Below are 17,011 nucleotides of genomic sequence, written 5' to 3'. Positions count from 1 at the left end.
AAGTCAAGTTCTTACACCTCTAAAGTTAATGTGTGTGTTCACTCCAGAGGCTCACTATAATATTGTCAATGGGATTTGGGTGAAGGGCTTGAGAATTGTATGGGGAGGTTTTTGTAACTTATCCAAATAACTCTTGAACTGGGGGGCAAACTGACTCGCTTTATACAGATTTTCACTTCAGAGGCATAGAGTGATTAGAGGATTTCAACAGGAAGTCAGATGATCTTAATGCAGGTACTGAATACTGTGTAAATTGTTATATCTTTCTCATTTTACATTTGTCTATAAAAGTTAAAATAAAATTAAACAGGGATTAGGAAACTGCCATCAGACATAGTGGAAGTAACAACTGGAAGGAATTTATACTTGCCGCTAGGCTTATATCTAATAGGCATAAAATTTAACTTGAAAATGCTCTGTTGCACCTGAAATACCTTTTGTTGGGTAATTGAAATGAATATCAGGCTGGCTTGTGAGACATTTAGCAGCTGTTTTTGTTTATCTTTGAGTTTCTGAATGAGTTTGGAATCATTTTAATATTTTCTTTGGAATATCAATTCTGGGCATGTTGAATTAAATAGATGTTTTTATGTCACCTAGGTTAAAAAAAAAAAAAACCATAGGAGCAATTCTAGATATTTTCTTGTATATCTAGAGGTATATGATGTGCCATTAAAAGGCTTCTGCCACATTTTAGATACAAGATGCAACTACACTTTAAGATACTTTGCAGCCTCAGAAGTAAGGAGCAGTCTCTGATATAGCTGTCTCATAAAAGCAATGAGAAGGTATATAAAATATTTTAGAATCATCCTTTACATAAAAAGGATTTCTAATGAGCACATTTCATAAGGCTGAATTTATTTCTAACAAAACCATTTGTACAAGGCATCATCACGATAGTTCATATAGAGATGGCTTAGGCAAAAAAAAAGTATACTCCTAAAATGTGATTGAGTTGTCCCCTTCTTGGGATGCAAATAAACTACTTACTTTAGGAGTATGAATTAAACACCCCAGAAGGTTTTTGTGTTTTCAGACAACCACGAAGAAAGTGGAAAATGCTTATTAATTAAAACCGTAGGCTCTTTGCTGGTGTAGTGGAGGCTTGTCTTGGGAACCAAGAGGATAAGTCAGTAAGCGTGGGGGCTGGGGAGGGAGTTGCAGAGGGACCGGCTTGGGGACAGAAGCTCAGGAAACAACCCCCTTTCTTTTGGTTGCTGTGTGCCATTATTTTGCAGTTTCTCCTACAGATCTGTGGGTTGTGTAACAGCTGGAGCATGTGCTGCAGACAGTGTTGTGGCGACAGCTAGATGAGAGGAGCTCAGGGTTGGAGGAGTAAGGGAGGGGGAAAAGGATCCACCTTGGGGTCCACACCTGTGGAGCGAGGCCATGAAGGAGAACATCGTTGGTCAAATCACCCATTCTCTTTGCTCAAGGGTTTCCCAGTGGACTGCACTCCTTTCTTTAGCTTAGAAGTTTTGGCCTGATCTGTACCTTGAATTTATTTCTAGAGTCTATATTTAAACAAGCCTGAAATTCATGTAAACATATATTAACATAATAACGCAGATTCAGATGTATTTTAAAAGGCCTTTTCCGATATAGATAGAAATAATATCGTTGAGCCAATGCATATACACATTCTATATTTTGAAGGATATTTCCTAACTTTTCCCCATAGAGATTGTACCACTTTTCACTACTGTAACTGAACGTATTTGAGAGTGTCTGTTTTTTTGAACCTTTGTAAACATGTTGTTATCTAAGTTCTTGATTGTTGCCAGTCTGAATAGATAAAAAATATTTCCTAAGTTTAATTTTCATTTTTTCTTATCCTAATTGAAGAAGAAGAACTTTCCGTGGTTGAGTCATTTGCATTTTCTTTTCTGTGAACTATCTATTCTGATATTTTGCCTGTTTTTAAAAACTGTTTAATCTTATTAATTTGTAGGAAATCTATATATTAAGAATATTGATAGCAAAAAATTTTTTTCTAGATAGCCATTTGACTTTTGTCCATCCTTTTTCCATATAAAATTTTTATGTGGATGAATTCATCTTTTAAAAAATTTATTATTATTTATTATTATCATATTCATTATTAAAAATCATAATTTTTCTTTATGTCCTTTACCTGGCCTATCACTCCCAAAACCTTCCTTTTTGATTGCTTCTAGTTTGTTTGTTTTTAAAAATCACACTAAGGAGACTATCCTCATTTTGGTTCTTCCATGATTTTTGTAGTTATTGTAGTTTTTAAATATTTAGTGCTTGAAATGGTTTATCTTCTTAGTATCTATTTTTTTATGAAGTGTGGTATTCCATTTTATTTTATTTTTATTTATTTATTTATTTATTTTATCAATATACAATGTAGTTGATTTTTGTGTCCCTTTACTGATTCCCTCCCCCATCCTTTTCACCCCTCCCACCCATCAACATCATATCTGTTCACTTGTCTTTAACAAGTTCAAGGAATTGTGATTGTTGTGTCTTCTTCCCTGCCCCCCTCTTTTATTTGTGTATTTATTAATTTTTTTTAGCTCCCACAAATAAGTGAGAATATGTGGTATTTCTCTTTCTGTGCCTGACTTGTTTCACTTAATATGATTTTTTCTAAGTCCATCCATGTTGCTGCGAATGGTAGTATTTCATTCTTTTTTGTAGCAGAGTAGTATTCCATTGTGTATATATACCACATTTTCTTTATCCACTCATCTGATGATGGACATTTGGGCTGGTTCCAACTCTTGGATATTGTAAATAGTGCTGCAGTAAACATTGGAGTACAGATATCTCTTCGGCATGATGATTTCCATTCTTCTGGGTATATTCCCAACAGTGGAATAGCTGGGTTGTATGATACATCTATCTGTAATTGTTTGAGGAAACTCCATACCATTTTCCATAAAGGCTGCACCATTTTGTAGCCCCACAAACAGTGGATAAGAGTTCCTTTTTCTCCACAACCTCTCCAGCACTTATCGTTCTCAGTCTTTTGAATGTTAGCCATCCTAGGAGTGAGATGGTATCTCATTGTGGTTTTGATTTGCATTTCCCTGATGCTGAATGATACTGAGCACTTTTTCATGTGTCTGTTAGCCATTTGTATATCTTCCTTTAAGAAATGTCTGTTCAGCTCCTTTGCCCATTTTTTAATTGGGTTACTTGTTTTTTTGCTGTAAAGTTGTTTGAGTTCCTTGTATATTCTGGATATTAATTCTTTGTCAGATGTATATTTTGCACATATTTTCTCCCACCCTGTTTGTTGTCTTTTAACTCTGTTAATTGTTTCTTTTGCTGTGCAGAAGCTTTTTAACTTGATATAATCCCATTTGTTTATTTTTCCTTTGGTTGCCTGTGCTTTTGGGCTCGTATTCATGAAGTCTGTACCCAATCCTACCTCCTGGAGTGTTTCTCCTATGTTTTCTTAAAGATGCAAGAAGATGGAAAGATATCCTATGATCTTCGATTGGAAGAATTAACATTGTGAAAATGTCCATACTACCCAAAGTGATCTACAAATTCAATGCAATCTCCATCAAAACTCCAAAGATATTTTTCTCTGAAATGGAAGAAACTATCCTAACATTTATATGGAATAACAAAAGACCATGAATAGCCAAGGCAATTCTGAGCAAAAATAAATAAATAAATAAATAAATAAATAAATAAATAAATAAATAAATAAATAAATAAATAAATAAATAAATAAAGCTGGAGGTATAACACTACCTGACTTTAAACTATACTACAAAGCTATAATAACCAAAACAGCATGGTACTGGCATAAAAACAGACACACAGATCAATAGAATAGAATAGAGAATCAACTCATACACCTACAGCCATCTGGTATTTGACAAAGGCACCAAGTCTATGCACTGGGAAAGAGACTGCCTGTTCAGCAAATAGTGCTGGGAAAACTGGATATCCATATGCAGGAGAATGAAACTAGACCCATACCTCTCACCATATACCAAAATCAACTCAAAATGTATTAAAGAATTAAATATATGTCCTGAAATAATAAAACTCCTTAAAGAAAAACATTTTATTTTTTTCTCAAAAATGGGTATTTGCCTCATACTCTTTACTAAGGAAACCTCTATCTCCCTCTTGATGTGAAATGTTAACTTTATCTTATACTAAATTCAGATGTTTATCTGGGTCTATTTAAATTTCATGCCATAGGTATCTGTGTATGAATACATGCAAATTTTAATATGTATTTTATTATCTGCTTTGGTTAGCTCCTTATTATTTTTTCCTCCAAATTTTCCTGTTAATCTATTTATCTGTTTTGCCTTGTGAACTAGAAACATTTTGTTTAGCTAGAAAAAAATTCATGTTACCATTTTTACTGATATTGCATTAAATTCATGAGTATGCTTAAGGAGAATTATCTTCTTTATGAATTTTCATTTATGTAAGTCTTTTTTCGTAGGAGTATAACATTTCATGATAGATGTCTGCACATTACTGAAATTCATTCCTAGTTTTATTTTTTCTTCTACTATTGTAAATGGTGTTTTCCTTTTTATTCTTTGGGTGATTGTTTGTATATGTAAAGGTTATCATTTTCTGTATATTTACACACACACACACACACACACACACACACACACACACACACACACACACACGCACACACACATGCACATACACATTTACCCAGGAAAGTTACTGAATTTCTTATTGTTTGTGGTAGTTTTTCAGTTGGTTCACCTTGGATTACTTAGTCAGGTCATATTACTTGCAATTATTAAAAAAATATTCATTACCCTTTCTACTTTTTATAGATCTTATTTTATTTCTTACCTAACTGCATTGACTACTATCTCTAGAATAATGTGAAATAACATTAAAGAATAATTTAATTAACATATCCCTAGAATTTTCTCATCAAGCAAGCTGATGGCTTTTGAATTAGTATGTATCCATTATATAAATATATTTTAATCATGTTAAGTATTATTTTGTTTAAAAAGAAATTCCAAATTTTATCTAATGCCATCATATTATGTAAATGACAAAAATTTACTATGAAGGTAATTTTGTTAATACGTTTCTCAATATTGAAACATCTGTGAAAGCTGCTCTCAGTTTGGTATATTAGTCTTTAAATAGTTATTCTTTTATATAATCTTTTATGATTTGTTATTTTTAATGTTAGTATTTATAAGTAAAATATGCCTGTGCTATCCTGGTCAGATTTTGTCATCAATATTATGATAGTTTTATAACCAATTTGAAAAACTTCTTTCTTTTCTGATTAGAGAACAGTTTTTGGAAAACATTGTAGCACGTTTTCCTCAAAAATTTGGAAAAAACTAACGAGGTTTAGTGCTTTATTTTTTGGAGGAGACAGCTGTTTGATGATTTTCTCTTTCTCCTATGGTCATTGGTCAGCAGAGTAGGCAGAATTCTGAGATGGCTGCCAAAGCCCCCATCCCAGGTGTCCACGCCCTTGTATAATCTTCTCCCTTTGAGTGTGGGAGAGACTGTGAATATGATGCATTTTACACCTGTGATTAGGTGACATTATATGAAGTAAGTGAAGGGAATTTGTAGGTTTAATTATGGTCCCAATTTAGTTACCTTTGAGTTAATCAAAGCAAAAATCATCCTGGGTAGGTCTCACCTAACAGTTAAGTTGTAAAAAGGGACTTGGCCCTTCCTGGAGGAAAAGATTTGAATATTTCGAAGCGTGAGAGAAATTCTGCTGCTGGTCTTGAAACTGAAGCTGCCAGTTGTGAGAGGGCCATGGAGGTGGCCACGTGGCAAGGACCTGAGAGGGGCCTGTCAGAGCCGAAAGTGGACTCCAGATGACAGCTGGCAAGGCAATGGGGAGCTCAGTCCTACAACCACAAATAAATGGATTCTGCCAGCAACTGAGGGAACTTGGAAGTAGATCTTTCCCTAGTTGAGCCTCCAGATGAGGACAGAGTTGCCTCACCATTTAGTTTCAGCCTCATGGAATCCTTAGCAGAAAACCCCGTGTTCATTGTGCACTTCTAACCCAGAGTCTGTGAGATGATTTTGCTCATTTTAAGCCACCAAGTGTGTGGTAATTTGTGATGCAGCAATAGGAAATGAATATAGTCAGTTTGGGTTTTTTCCTTTTTGTAGGTCAGTTTTGTCATTTATATTTTTCTAAAAATTATCCATGATCTTAACTTTATCTTGTAGAATTAAGCAGAGTAATCTTTCATGATTATTTCAATTTTCTTGAAATTCCTGTTTCTTCCCCCATTATCATTTTTGTGTATTTGTATTTTCTTTTGTTTTTTAACTGCCAATAAAACGTTCCTAACTAATTTATCTGTCTTTATATCTACCTTTGCCTCTTATTAATTATTTACTTTTGGCTTTGAAGAATGAGCTCTTGCACTACCAGTTTTTGGTTTTTGAAATCATTAATTTCTCTTTTTATGTTTTCTAATTTTTTTCTTTATTTCCTTAGGTTTTTTATTTTTGATTTGTAAATCATTTAGATGTTTAATTTACATATTTTATTCTTTCTCTTTATGTAAATGTAAAAATTTACATTTTTTTCTAATTTTCTTTTGAACAGTGCTTTAGTTCTATTGCCTATATTTTGACATATGGTATTTTAATTTCAATTTTTTCTTGATAACACTAATATGAACTCCTTTATCTTTCATATCAGTTTTCTCTAGTACTTTTTAATTGTGTTCATTTTTATTTTATTTTGTTCCTTTTTCTCAACCTTATCCTTTATGCCCCAATATATTTTCAGAATGTCCCTTTATGTTGACTTTTATTTCCAAGGTGATGGTTTTATTTTTTGTTTCCCTTATATCCTGACTGTTGCCATTTCTTTTCCATCTTCTGTTATCTTATGATATTTTGCCTAATTTCATAAATGTCAGCATTTAATTATTGTTTTACAAAGTCGATCTCTCTATTAACCTTTTCAAAAAATTTATAGCAATGTATGGCAACATTATTTTGGTGTCTTTCTTCCTTTCCCCCTAATTCTTTTGTCCTTTTTTCTTATAGTGTTTTTATATGTTATTTTCTTTTAAAAATTATTATTATTTATTCTTGAATATAGTAGGTTCTCCTTCCTAATTACTTGTATGAGATTTCTGAGGGAGAAAGGCCAATGTTACAGTCTAGGCCAGTAGGTATTCACTTTATGACACAAAATGTTGTGTGCAAGTAAATTATTTTAGCCTTTACCTGTATGCATCCAGTAGGGATTGCTGCCGCAGGGCTGCTCACAATATTGAGTGTCTTTCTTCTGTTCCACCTCACTAACAGCCTGCTTCCTACAAACATGGCTTGTCTGTGTATTGCCTCTTTCACAACTGTCCCCAAGTCTCCCATTTGCTGCTTCCCCTTTGTGCCAATCTCAATCCAGGGAAGATCTGGCCACCAGCAACCAGCAAGGGATTGTGGTCTCCCCTTTTAGGATGTGCCAATTATTTTGGAGAGTTGACAATTGCTGACTTCAGATTAGATTTGTGTCTGTGATCATTTCGTCTTCCCATCTTCCTGTTTTACTAAATTTACCTTTACTGCATATGATATCCTTCCTTATTAGTGGTTGGGGGTAAGCTATCTGAGAATTTTATTATGGGTAAAGTTAGATTTTTTGTTCCTATCTCTTGTTCTCCTTTTTTGTTTTGTGTGATCTCTACAAGATTTCTCTTTTCCATTTTAAAACTGCAAATCTTTTGTAATTGTATAACATTCAATTGTTGAACTATAAATATACTTAAAATTTTGCGGTGGTTCATTTACCACATAGGGAAAGTTTACATTTAGCTAATTTTTTGGCATTTAAAAATTTGAGTTTACGTTAAGTACAAGTAAATAAAATTCATGTTTGTTCTTGAAAAGCTCTGTAATGAGGTTAAACTCTAGAATATATGGTTTACTGAACTATAATAACTCCAAAGTGATGCCTGTTACCTTGTTTGAATAAAGAACTGAGTTTTCCATACTGATTAGTCCCTCTTATGTATGTTCAATTCTTATTGAATAACCATTGCATTTTAAAAATACTAAAAAATTAAATGTCCCATTAAATCATAGCAAGATATCAGATCTTGTATTTGATAAAATCAGACAGAAAGAACCTAAATTTTATTTTAAAAAGTAGTTTCTGAGAGTGATAGCCATTTTCACCAAGCTTGTATAGTCTTCTATTTTTCCAGCTAAGAGAAATTAGGTTAATGGTTTTGAGAGCAAACCCAAATTCTAATCCTTGCTTTGATATTAACTAGGTAAGGGCCTATGTTTTCAATTAGGGAATAGATTTTTTTTTTTTTTACCTTGCATCAGAGTTGAATGGGAAAAGAAATTTAATTCAATGACCTTTAAGTGCTAACTCATTACTTTTTCTTGTTAAAGGAATAAATAATAGTTATAATCACCATAGAAAAATAGAGTGGCTACAACTTTGGGACAATATGAACTTTAGTTCAGTGTAAAGATTTTATGTGATAAAAGGGGCACAAAATAAGCAGTATGTTGTCTATTAAAATTGCAGACATAGTTACTTTAAGTTGCATATGTTTATTTGTGTGTGGCAGGATTATAACTTGAAATAGTGACCTGGCTATGCTCAGTGTGTTTTCTATCTTCTTTTTTTACTCCAGGAGCATTTTCTTCCCCCACCCACTCTAAAGTAGAAACAAAGATTAAAAGAAACCACAGAGGCTTATTTTAGGACTGATATTTTTCCTGCTTAAGAGAAATTACATAAGACTGGGCCTGGGGTATGAGAAAAGAAGTGACAACTGAAAAACACAGGAGAGGGAACTGGTCTGGAGAACCAGGGGTTAGGGTGGAAGAAACAAAGGGGAGGGGCACCTCTCCAAAGCTGCCCGCCTCCCCGCCAAGCTCATCACTGAAAGTCACTGGCCATTCAACAATTCTGGCACCTGAAAGCCCTCTGGACAGATCAGGGGACTGGGGCACCTGGTGGGGATGAGGACCAGAAGGGAAAGTCTCACCCCAGACCTGAACTGAACAAGTGGGAAATTAACCTCCATGCAAAAGCAGCAGTATACTTGCCTCTCTGCTGCATGAGCTTTCCTGTCTCTGTTAGAGACAAAATATTTTTGGCAGTGAAGACTTAATCTCTGTTTAACCAATTTAGTGTATTAAACAGCACCCTCTGTAAACTTGTTGAATGACGTTCGTGTTATGGTGAACCTTTGTTGAATACAGGCTACATTGAATACACCTGTACTCTTACGCTCCTTAAGTTACATGCTTACCTCAAAGGCAGTGCATCTTTTCCCCAAATGTGATTATGCTAGTTTTTAAAGTTGTAATTATGCAATTTAATTAAATGTCACTTAAACTGATGAAATATGGTTATGAAAAGAGAAAGAATTGTTCATGTCAAAACTAATTTGAAGAGTTTGGAAAGACTGAGTTAAAAAAATAGCTGTCAAATTAGATGAGGGTGAGGTAATAAAAGATTGGATAAAATTATTAAACAACAAAAGGATTCTATAACTGCATTAAGATAGCTTCAACATGTTAGCTTCTCCTTCCAAACTGGAAATCATAGAGAATGTAGCATGGTTGTGGTTTACGCACCTGTAGTTTTACTCTAGTAAAAGGAACCAAATGCAGAAGGAAAAGCTTTGGCCATCCTTGTGTTAGAAGACTGGTGAATAAAATAAATGTGTGCTTATTTTAGAGAAAATTATTGGTGTGCTTTTTTATGCTTTCCTGCTTAACTGATGTTTATATTTCATGGGTGAAATATTCATCTCCATTGTACTTTATCCATGGGTTTCTACTGAGCTTCCTTTGCCTTTTTCTGCAGCATCTGGCTTGCATATATATGGACTTACAGTGAGGGTTGCTGATTAATATCTTTAGGGAGGATAAACAAATTTCTCAGGAACAGAATCAAGTCTTACTGGTTAGTTAAAATCCCTGTAATAAATAGGAAGAGAAATGTAAGTATGAGTCTCCATCTTTTCTGGGAAGGAAAAGAAAACACTAGTTAAACTGATGTGCAATGTAGACTGAAGCAGTTAGGTGTGGCAGATAATTGATAAAAGTTTCACGGTTTATGTTTCAGTACCTTCATTTGATTTGTGTGGTGATTAGGAGCAACTGTAAACTTTTAGGAGGGGAAAGTAAAGCAATTCAGGAAGAATTTAGTAAAATGTGGGATAGATTAAAAAAGGAGAAAGACTCAAGAAAGGGAGGCTAGTGAAGAGGCTACTGTATATATCCTGAATTATTACTGTAATGTGGGAATAAAATATATTCCAAACAATACTGAGGATAAGGAATTGTGGTGAATTAATTCTCCTGCCTGCTACTGGAGAGTAATCTACTCCAGAGAAACTTCTCACATTTATCTTTAAATCTCAGAGCTTAGCTCAGAGTTGGCAATTGTAATTGATAAGTAAATGTCTGTTGAATGAATTAATGACTGATAAGGGCTGAATGACTATGAGACATAAGTTAAGTTTTCCTTAAACGTCTACATCTTAAGTTCACCACATAGAAAGGAGACAGCACACAATGAAGGTGGTTATGCAATATATTATAATTCATTAAAAGTGATTTGTAATGGGCTATGGGGCTCCCAGTTTGGTTAGATTCATTCTAGGAGGTTGGCACTCACACTCATCTCATCCGGAGCCTTGGACTCTTCTGTAGAGCTGAGGATGTGGGTCAAGAGCTCCCGCTGGTGCTGTAGTTGGCCTAAGAAACACTGGATCAAAGTGGGACCATGTTGATCAGCTCCTTGGGGTGGAAAAAGGTAGCCCCAAGCAAATTCAATGCTCTCCCACCTGGATCCAAACTTTATGTCTGGTGTCAGAGGATGCTGCAGAATAGAGTCCCTGAGCTTCCTTCTAAATCTCCTGTGGGTGCCTGATTTGTGTTGATTGTTTACTTTCAGTTTCTCAGAGGAGTTTTCTGCAATCAAGGAACTGATCTTTTGGAAATGCTAACATTTGGGTGTTTATCTTTAAGGAATGGATGTAAAAATGCTCTCTGAAAAGTCAGAGATATAATTTCAGCAGACAACATTTAAAAATGTAGGCTATGTCTTTTATGCTTCACTGTACAGTCTGTCTTGGACACCTCCTTGTTTCCAGGTGCTCTCCAAATTGAGTACCTGGAACAATGCCTTGCATAAATTAGATACTCAACAAAAGCTGGTTGAATGATTGACTAAATGCTTCTTTCCCCTCCCCAGCAGCTGGCTAACCTAACAACGTTTGAAAGACAGCTGGATAATTGTGGGCCACGCAGGAGTCCAGATGCATATATAAAAGAGGCTGAAGACTGGGCACGGTGTAGACAGATCATTTCTCTAGGGAGCTCCTTTTCCTCAACTGACTCCTGGAAATTATATTGGTTGGCTTTTATGTTATGGCATAAAATTTACTCATCTAGTCAGATTTTTAGAAAAATGAAGTAAAGATATTTATAGAGAAAGAGAACTGAAGAACACTCCTATCCAAATACTATTTGACCCCAAACTTAATCCTGCTTTATATAGCAGAGTTTTCTAGAAATATTTTCATTCAGCAGTGAAATCTTGTCATAATCTTTGGTGAAATTATTATTTGTTTGAAAGTAAAGAGCAATGATAGTGACCATTCATAAAAGTATTTTGAGTTAGAGCATTTAAGTTCTAGACTTAAAACAATTTCTGTATTATGAAATGAAAGAGGCTAGTGAACTCTCATTTATCCATACATGTTTCCCAAACCTTAAGTGCTGACTAGTGTATATCTTACAGTGTTTTACACTATAAAATTAATCATAGTTTATGGGACATGTCCAAAAATGCAGACATTTGATTTTTCCCTTATTTTTATTACAATTTAATAGAGCTATTTGTATACAACTCTTTTGATTCTTTTTACATAGGGCAAATTCTTCTTGCTTCAATGCAAATTCTACTAAAGCCTGTTTAACTTTGTCCCCTCATGTTACAAATACTAATAGGGAGTGACAAGAACCCCGAGGTCAGCAGACAATAGTGAGAAGAATGAAGGGATATGTCTGAAATGGGACACTGTTAAGACATAGCTGTCACCAAAGAATCTGTCATTCCAACCAAACAACCTGGGGCAATTTAGTCCTGAACTTCCAGTGCTGTTGCCATGGTTTCTAGACAAAGACTACAAGGTTGCATTCCAATTATATCCTTCAGAATGACAGATAACTGAAAAATAGGAAATGGGGTAATAAAATCTCAGGTCTCTCAGAAGAGATATAATAGATCCAGGTGACAGAGAAGTGAAAGATGCGAGTTTATGTTTGCCTAAAAAAACTTTGTGGTTTAGAAAGCAAATGTACATTCTGGAAACTCTCCAGCTTTTCAATAGCAATTTTATCCACCATGCGGTTTACTATTCAGAGCCAGGTATCTCTTGCTTAATAACAAATTTCTTAACATTTAAACTTAAAGAAATTCTGAATCAAGAGAATTAAAAAAAAGTCTCTATCTATGAAAAGTAAAAAGTATCCCTTGAATTCTGATGATATTGCAAAAACAGCAGTGCCTTTTAAATTTTTTCTTTAATGCTGGAATGAAATGTAATATTCTGTTTTTCCAGTTGAAGGTATTATTGTAAATTCTGCACTCAGCTAATATTTAGGCAGTATCTGATAATCAATATTATTTTTCCAGGATCAACAGAAAGTTTGCTGCTAAGCTGTTAGTCTATAAAGAAGAGACCGGCATCTATTCAATGAGATAAACCATCACATAGGGATCAAAAGGTTAACAGTGAACTTGAGAATGGTGTTGGTAGATATGACTCGGGTCACACAATTTCACATCTCTGCATTCTCTGCAGTTAAGCAAAAATGGAGCATTTTAATCTTCAAATGATACTGTGTAATTTATTTAATCTTTAGCACTTAAAAAAATTTAATCTAAATAACTTCAAAATTTTAAGACTCAGTTTCTTCATAGGTAAAATGGAATGATAATACCCACCTTTCAGGGCTGTGATTTTAAGTTAGATAATGCATATCAAGCATTTAGCTCAGCATCTGATATATACCACTAAGTAAACGTAGTAGATGTTACTTCTATAATTACAGCTACGATTATTATTACCTTCTGCCATATACACTGTAACAGGGTGTACAATTATTGCTACAACAGAGAAAACCAAAAAACATTGGTAAATTCAAAAGTTTGAAACAATGCATCTTCAAAACGGTTAAAAATAAAGTACCTTAGAGGTGAAATTAGATGTGTTTGAATGATGGTGAAAAAAAGCACTCATTTAATAAATGGCCTTTTAAGGATTACCACCAGCATAGTGAGAGGGAGAATTCTAGATGTCCTAAGGACTGTAGTTGTGCCTCTTGAGTTTCTCCTTGGGGGTATTTATTTTACGACACTTTGAAGACAACATGACATTTCTGTTAACATGCTGAATATAGCTTTTACAGTTTAATAGAAATCAGTTTTATCATTTGCTCTCAAATATTAATTCAAAAAGTTAGCTGGATTCTTATGTTTGACTTGTTCTATATTCAGGATGCATTTTTTTGTTCTTTTCCTGAGCAAGAACTGGTTTGATTTTACAATAGAAGTAATGAGCCAAAGCTGATTTACTTAATGATTTCTGTATGATAAATGTTGCATGAATCAATCTATGCTTCTATATAAATAATGATTATGGTAAAGGAAAAAAAGAAAAAAGTATTTTTTCCGTTATCAGACTGCTTTAAAAAAAAAAAATCTTGGCAGTTTGGAATATAACTTTTTGCATGATTTATTTTGTTTTGCTTATCTTCTTCATATGTTGCAGTGGGGTGGCTGGTTAGTTCAGTTGGTTAGAATGCAGTGTTGGTAACACCAAGGTCAAGGGTTCAGATTCCCCATACCAGCCAGTCGCCAATAAATAAATAAATAAGTAAATAAACTAAATAAATCATATGTTGCAATTTTTTTCATGAATAAGCCCTGAAATTTGATACTCTATCATAAATATGTATGTGTGTGTGTAATAAAGTATATAATTTTACTGAGCATTTATGATGAAAGCAAATAGAGCCTTGGGCAATTTCTGATAAAATAATCAAAAAACTCACTCATTTGGGATTATATGAAGAAGAGCTTCAATTTGCCATTTATATTTTTAAGTTTATTCTTCTCCTACTGTAATTTTGGGATAAGTGGTTATGAACAAAATTGGAATTACAATTTCTAGAACAAATACAAAGTGCAAAAGCTCTAATAACTTGATTTCTTTCATGCTTATTCATCTTAATTCTTCTATCTGTATCTTTTATGTACTTTGGAAGCAATGCACTTATCAGTGGAGAAACACTAAGTTTCCCATCTGTAAATGGAAGTTTTGATTATTTCTTTTTGCACATGGCATGGCTATGTCTCACCGAAACAATAGAAAAAAGTAGCTTTCCTCATCTGAAAGCTGACTTGGGAAGATGACATGTCTTTTGCCTTTATTAAGCCATCTTAAAACACTGGTCACAAAGCAAAATGATGATATTCTATTAGAATTGCCAATATTATGTAGACAGTGTGAAGAGGGTCTTGGTGGCTTACCTTAAAAGAGATTTCATACTGTTCTCCTCCCCAGATTTCTAAACCTGGATCATAGCCACCCAATTCCCAAAACCACTTTCGATTCACAGCAAAGAGACCTCCAGCCATAACAGGAGACCTGTGAAATGAATAAAATAATCTTTAAAGGACTATGAACATCAGGGACAATGGCATTTTGCTTGAAAGAAAAAAAGCAAGTTTCAAGATATTTTAGTGGTCAACTGTGTGGAGCTTTTCAGCATTGGTTTTCTCATGTGGTCTCTTATTGCAGTGGACCTGGGGTGGTGGTAGAGAAAAAATCCTTGTGAGCATTAGATTTTGCAATTCAGGTTTTAATGCAACAAATGTTCTGCTGAGCCACATTTACTCCATCTGTTTATCATTAGAGAGAAATACCTGAGTTATAGTGACTGATGTATTAAGAAATATAACTCAATTTTATGGCCATTCCTCAAATTTGAAAGGGATCTTATCCTATCAGGCAGATAAAAGTATTTAAAACGCTCTTACAGACAGTGTCTTTGACTTAATCTTTGGCATTCACTGAGAATCTACTATGTGCAGGTCCAATTTACACAGCATGAAATGTTCAGTTAGAATAAAATAACAAACTAGAACGGGTTACTTTATTAATATGGCAAAGTTGGAATTTGAACTAGGTCTTTTCATTTTTTATTATTCTTTTTAGGCCTTCTCTGCCTTTCTAAGAAATATTCGCTTTGGTTAAATGATAACTTTCAAGTATTCCACTCCTGTGAGAATACAGCTGTCATGTTGCTCTGTGATAAGATAATTATAATCATCAGGCAGGCCCTGACCTAGAATTTTTTGCAGTTCAAAGGTAGCTCTTAATTTTTTGAGTGCTCACTCTGTGCTGGGCTATAGGCTAATATCTTTACACAATTACCTTCATCAGTCCTCACAACAACCTATGAGTAGCATTCCTATGTACAATTTGAAGAAACAGGTAGGGAGAGCTTAGGAACATCGCCCAAGGTTGGGGCTAGTCTGTGGTGAAGCTGGGGTTGGACCCAGGTCTTCTGATTTCAAAGCCTTTGCGATCTTCACTACTACACTGTTTTGGTTTCAGTGTTTGGGGGGTGAAGAAAAATTGCTACATATACGTGGATGTAAAACAGCCAACACCTTTGTGCAACCAAGCAAATCTGTAGAAATATACATTGTCAACATAGTCTATGAAACAGTTTTGAAAAATTTTTGAAATGAGGGATATTTATAAGTAACAGGACAAGGTATTCAATGTTGATTTACATTTTAAAGTATTTATAATCATAGTAGATACCAATTTACAGCCTAATTGAGGATTTACTCTTGGTAGTGTTTTATGAGGCATTTGGGCCACATAAAACTGAATTTGTTTAAGTGTTTTATATATTTCAAAGATTTTGCATGTTAAGATGATACTTGGTCTAATTATTTCAGTTTAGGAATACTTTTGAAGGCATACATTCTACGTACATGGAAAAATTAGAAAGCTTGAAGAGGGATTTATTTTTCCCTGTAGGAAAGTGAGCAAGATTCAAAAAATAACATAAAGAATCTCATGTAGTTTTTAATTTTGCTTGAAATAAAAAATCCTAGAATCAGATGTACCTTACTTTACCCTCTCTCCAGCAGCCTAATCTATTTCCATTTTTTACGCACTGAATTTCAGAGTGGAATTATGTGGTAGCTGGGACATTTATTGGGTGCAGTTCCCCAGTAAACACATACATGATCACAGCGTAACCTTTACTTCTGCAGGGATCGGTTATAAGTAATCAGAAATTCTCAGTTCTATTCAATCTGAACCACAAATAGAAAGAGCCTAAGTCATACAAATATATTCTCACTGGATTGTGTAAAGCATGAGACCAAAGTGCATTAAAATTTACACTCTGTAGAATGAATCTCAAAACTAGAATTATCACAGAAATCGTATTATAGATATTGGGCAAGAGAATATCCTAAATTGATTTTTTTTTATTGTAAATAATTTGTTAGAAACACAGTAATCTTGTTTTCTTACTGAGTTTATACATAAAAAAATCCCATGTCGTGCATTTTAGGTTAATTTTAAACAAATAGCATAAATTCAAATGGATCTTCTTTACCTTCATTGATGTTTCTACCAAGCCCCAAATAAGTTAGTGTCTCCTATCTCGATGGGTGTGAATGACTTGTAAGAAATAAACTTTTTATTTATTTGTGTATTTACTCACATTTGTCCATGAATTTTTAAAATGGCTTAATTGAGGTATAACTGATGTACAATGAGTTGCACATATTTTAAGTGTACAAATGGATGTTTCAATTTACGTGTTCCCCTGTGCAGCCATCACTGCATTAAAAAACATGAACCTATTCATTAGCCCCAAAAGATTCCTCATGCCTCTTTGTAATCTCTCCCTCCTGAGCCTCTCCTCATTTCTTTCCCACAGTCAATCACTG

General features: G+C 34.2%; 1 protein-coding gene across 1 annotated transcript in view; it reads right to left on the bottom strand.

Moving 5' to 3' along the window:
* GALNTL6 (polypeptide N-acetylgalactosaminyltransferase like 6) overlaps positions 1–17,011 on the bottom strand; it is a 1,082,002-nt gene that overhangs the window by 98,587 nt on the left and 966,404 nt on the right. Inside the window, exon 7 of the mRNA XM_063077473.1 lies at positions 14,561–14,678. Coding sequence (XP_062933543.1) covers positions 14,561–14,678 — 118 coding nt within the window. The remainder of the gene's footprint in view (positions 1–14,560; positions 14,679–17,011) is intronic.

The sequence above is a fragment of the Cynocephalus volans genome, chromosome 13 (genome assembly GCF_027409185.1).
Source record: "Cynocephalus volans isolate mCynVol1 chromosome 13, mCynVol1.pri, whole genome shotgun sequence".
NCBI lineage: Eukaryota > Metazoa > Chordata > Mammalia > Dermoptera > Cynocephalidae > Cynocephalus > Cynocephalus volans.
This window is presented reverse-complemented; position numbering and strand designations above follow the sequence as displayed.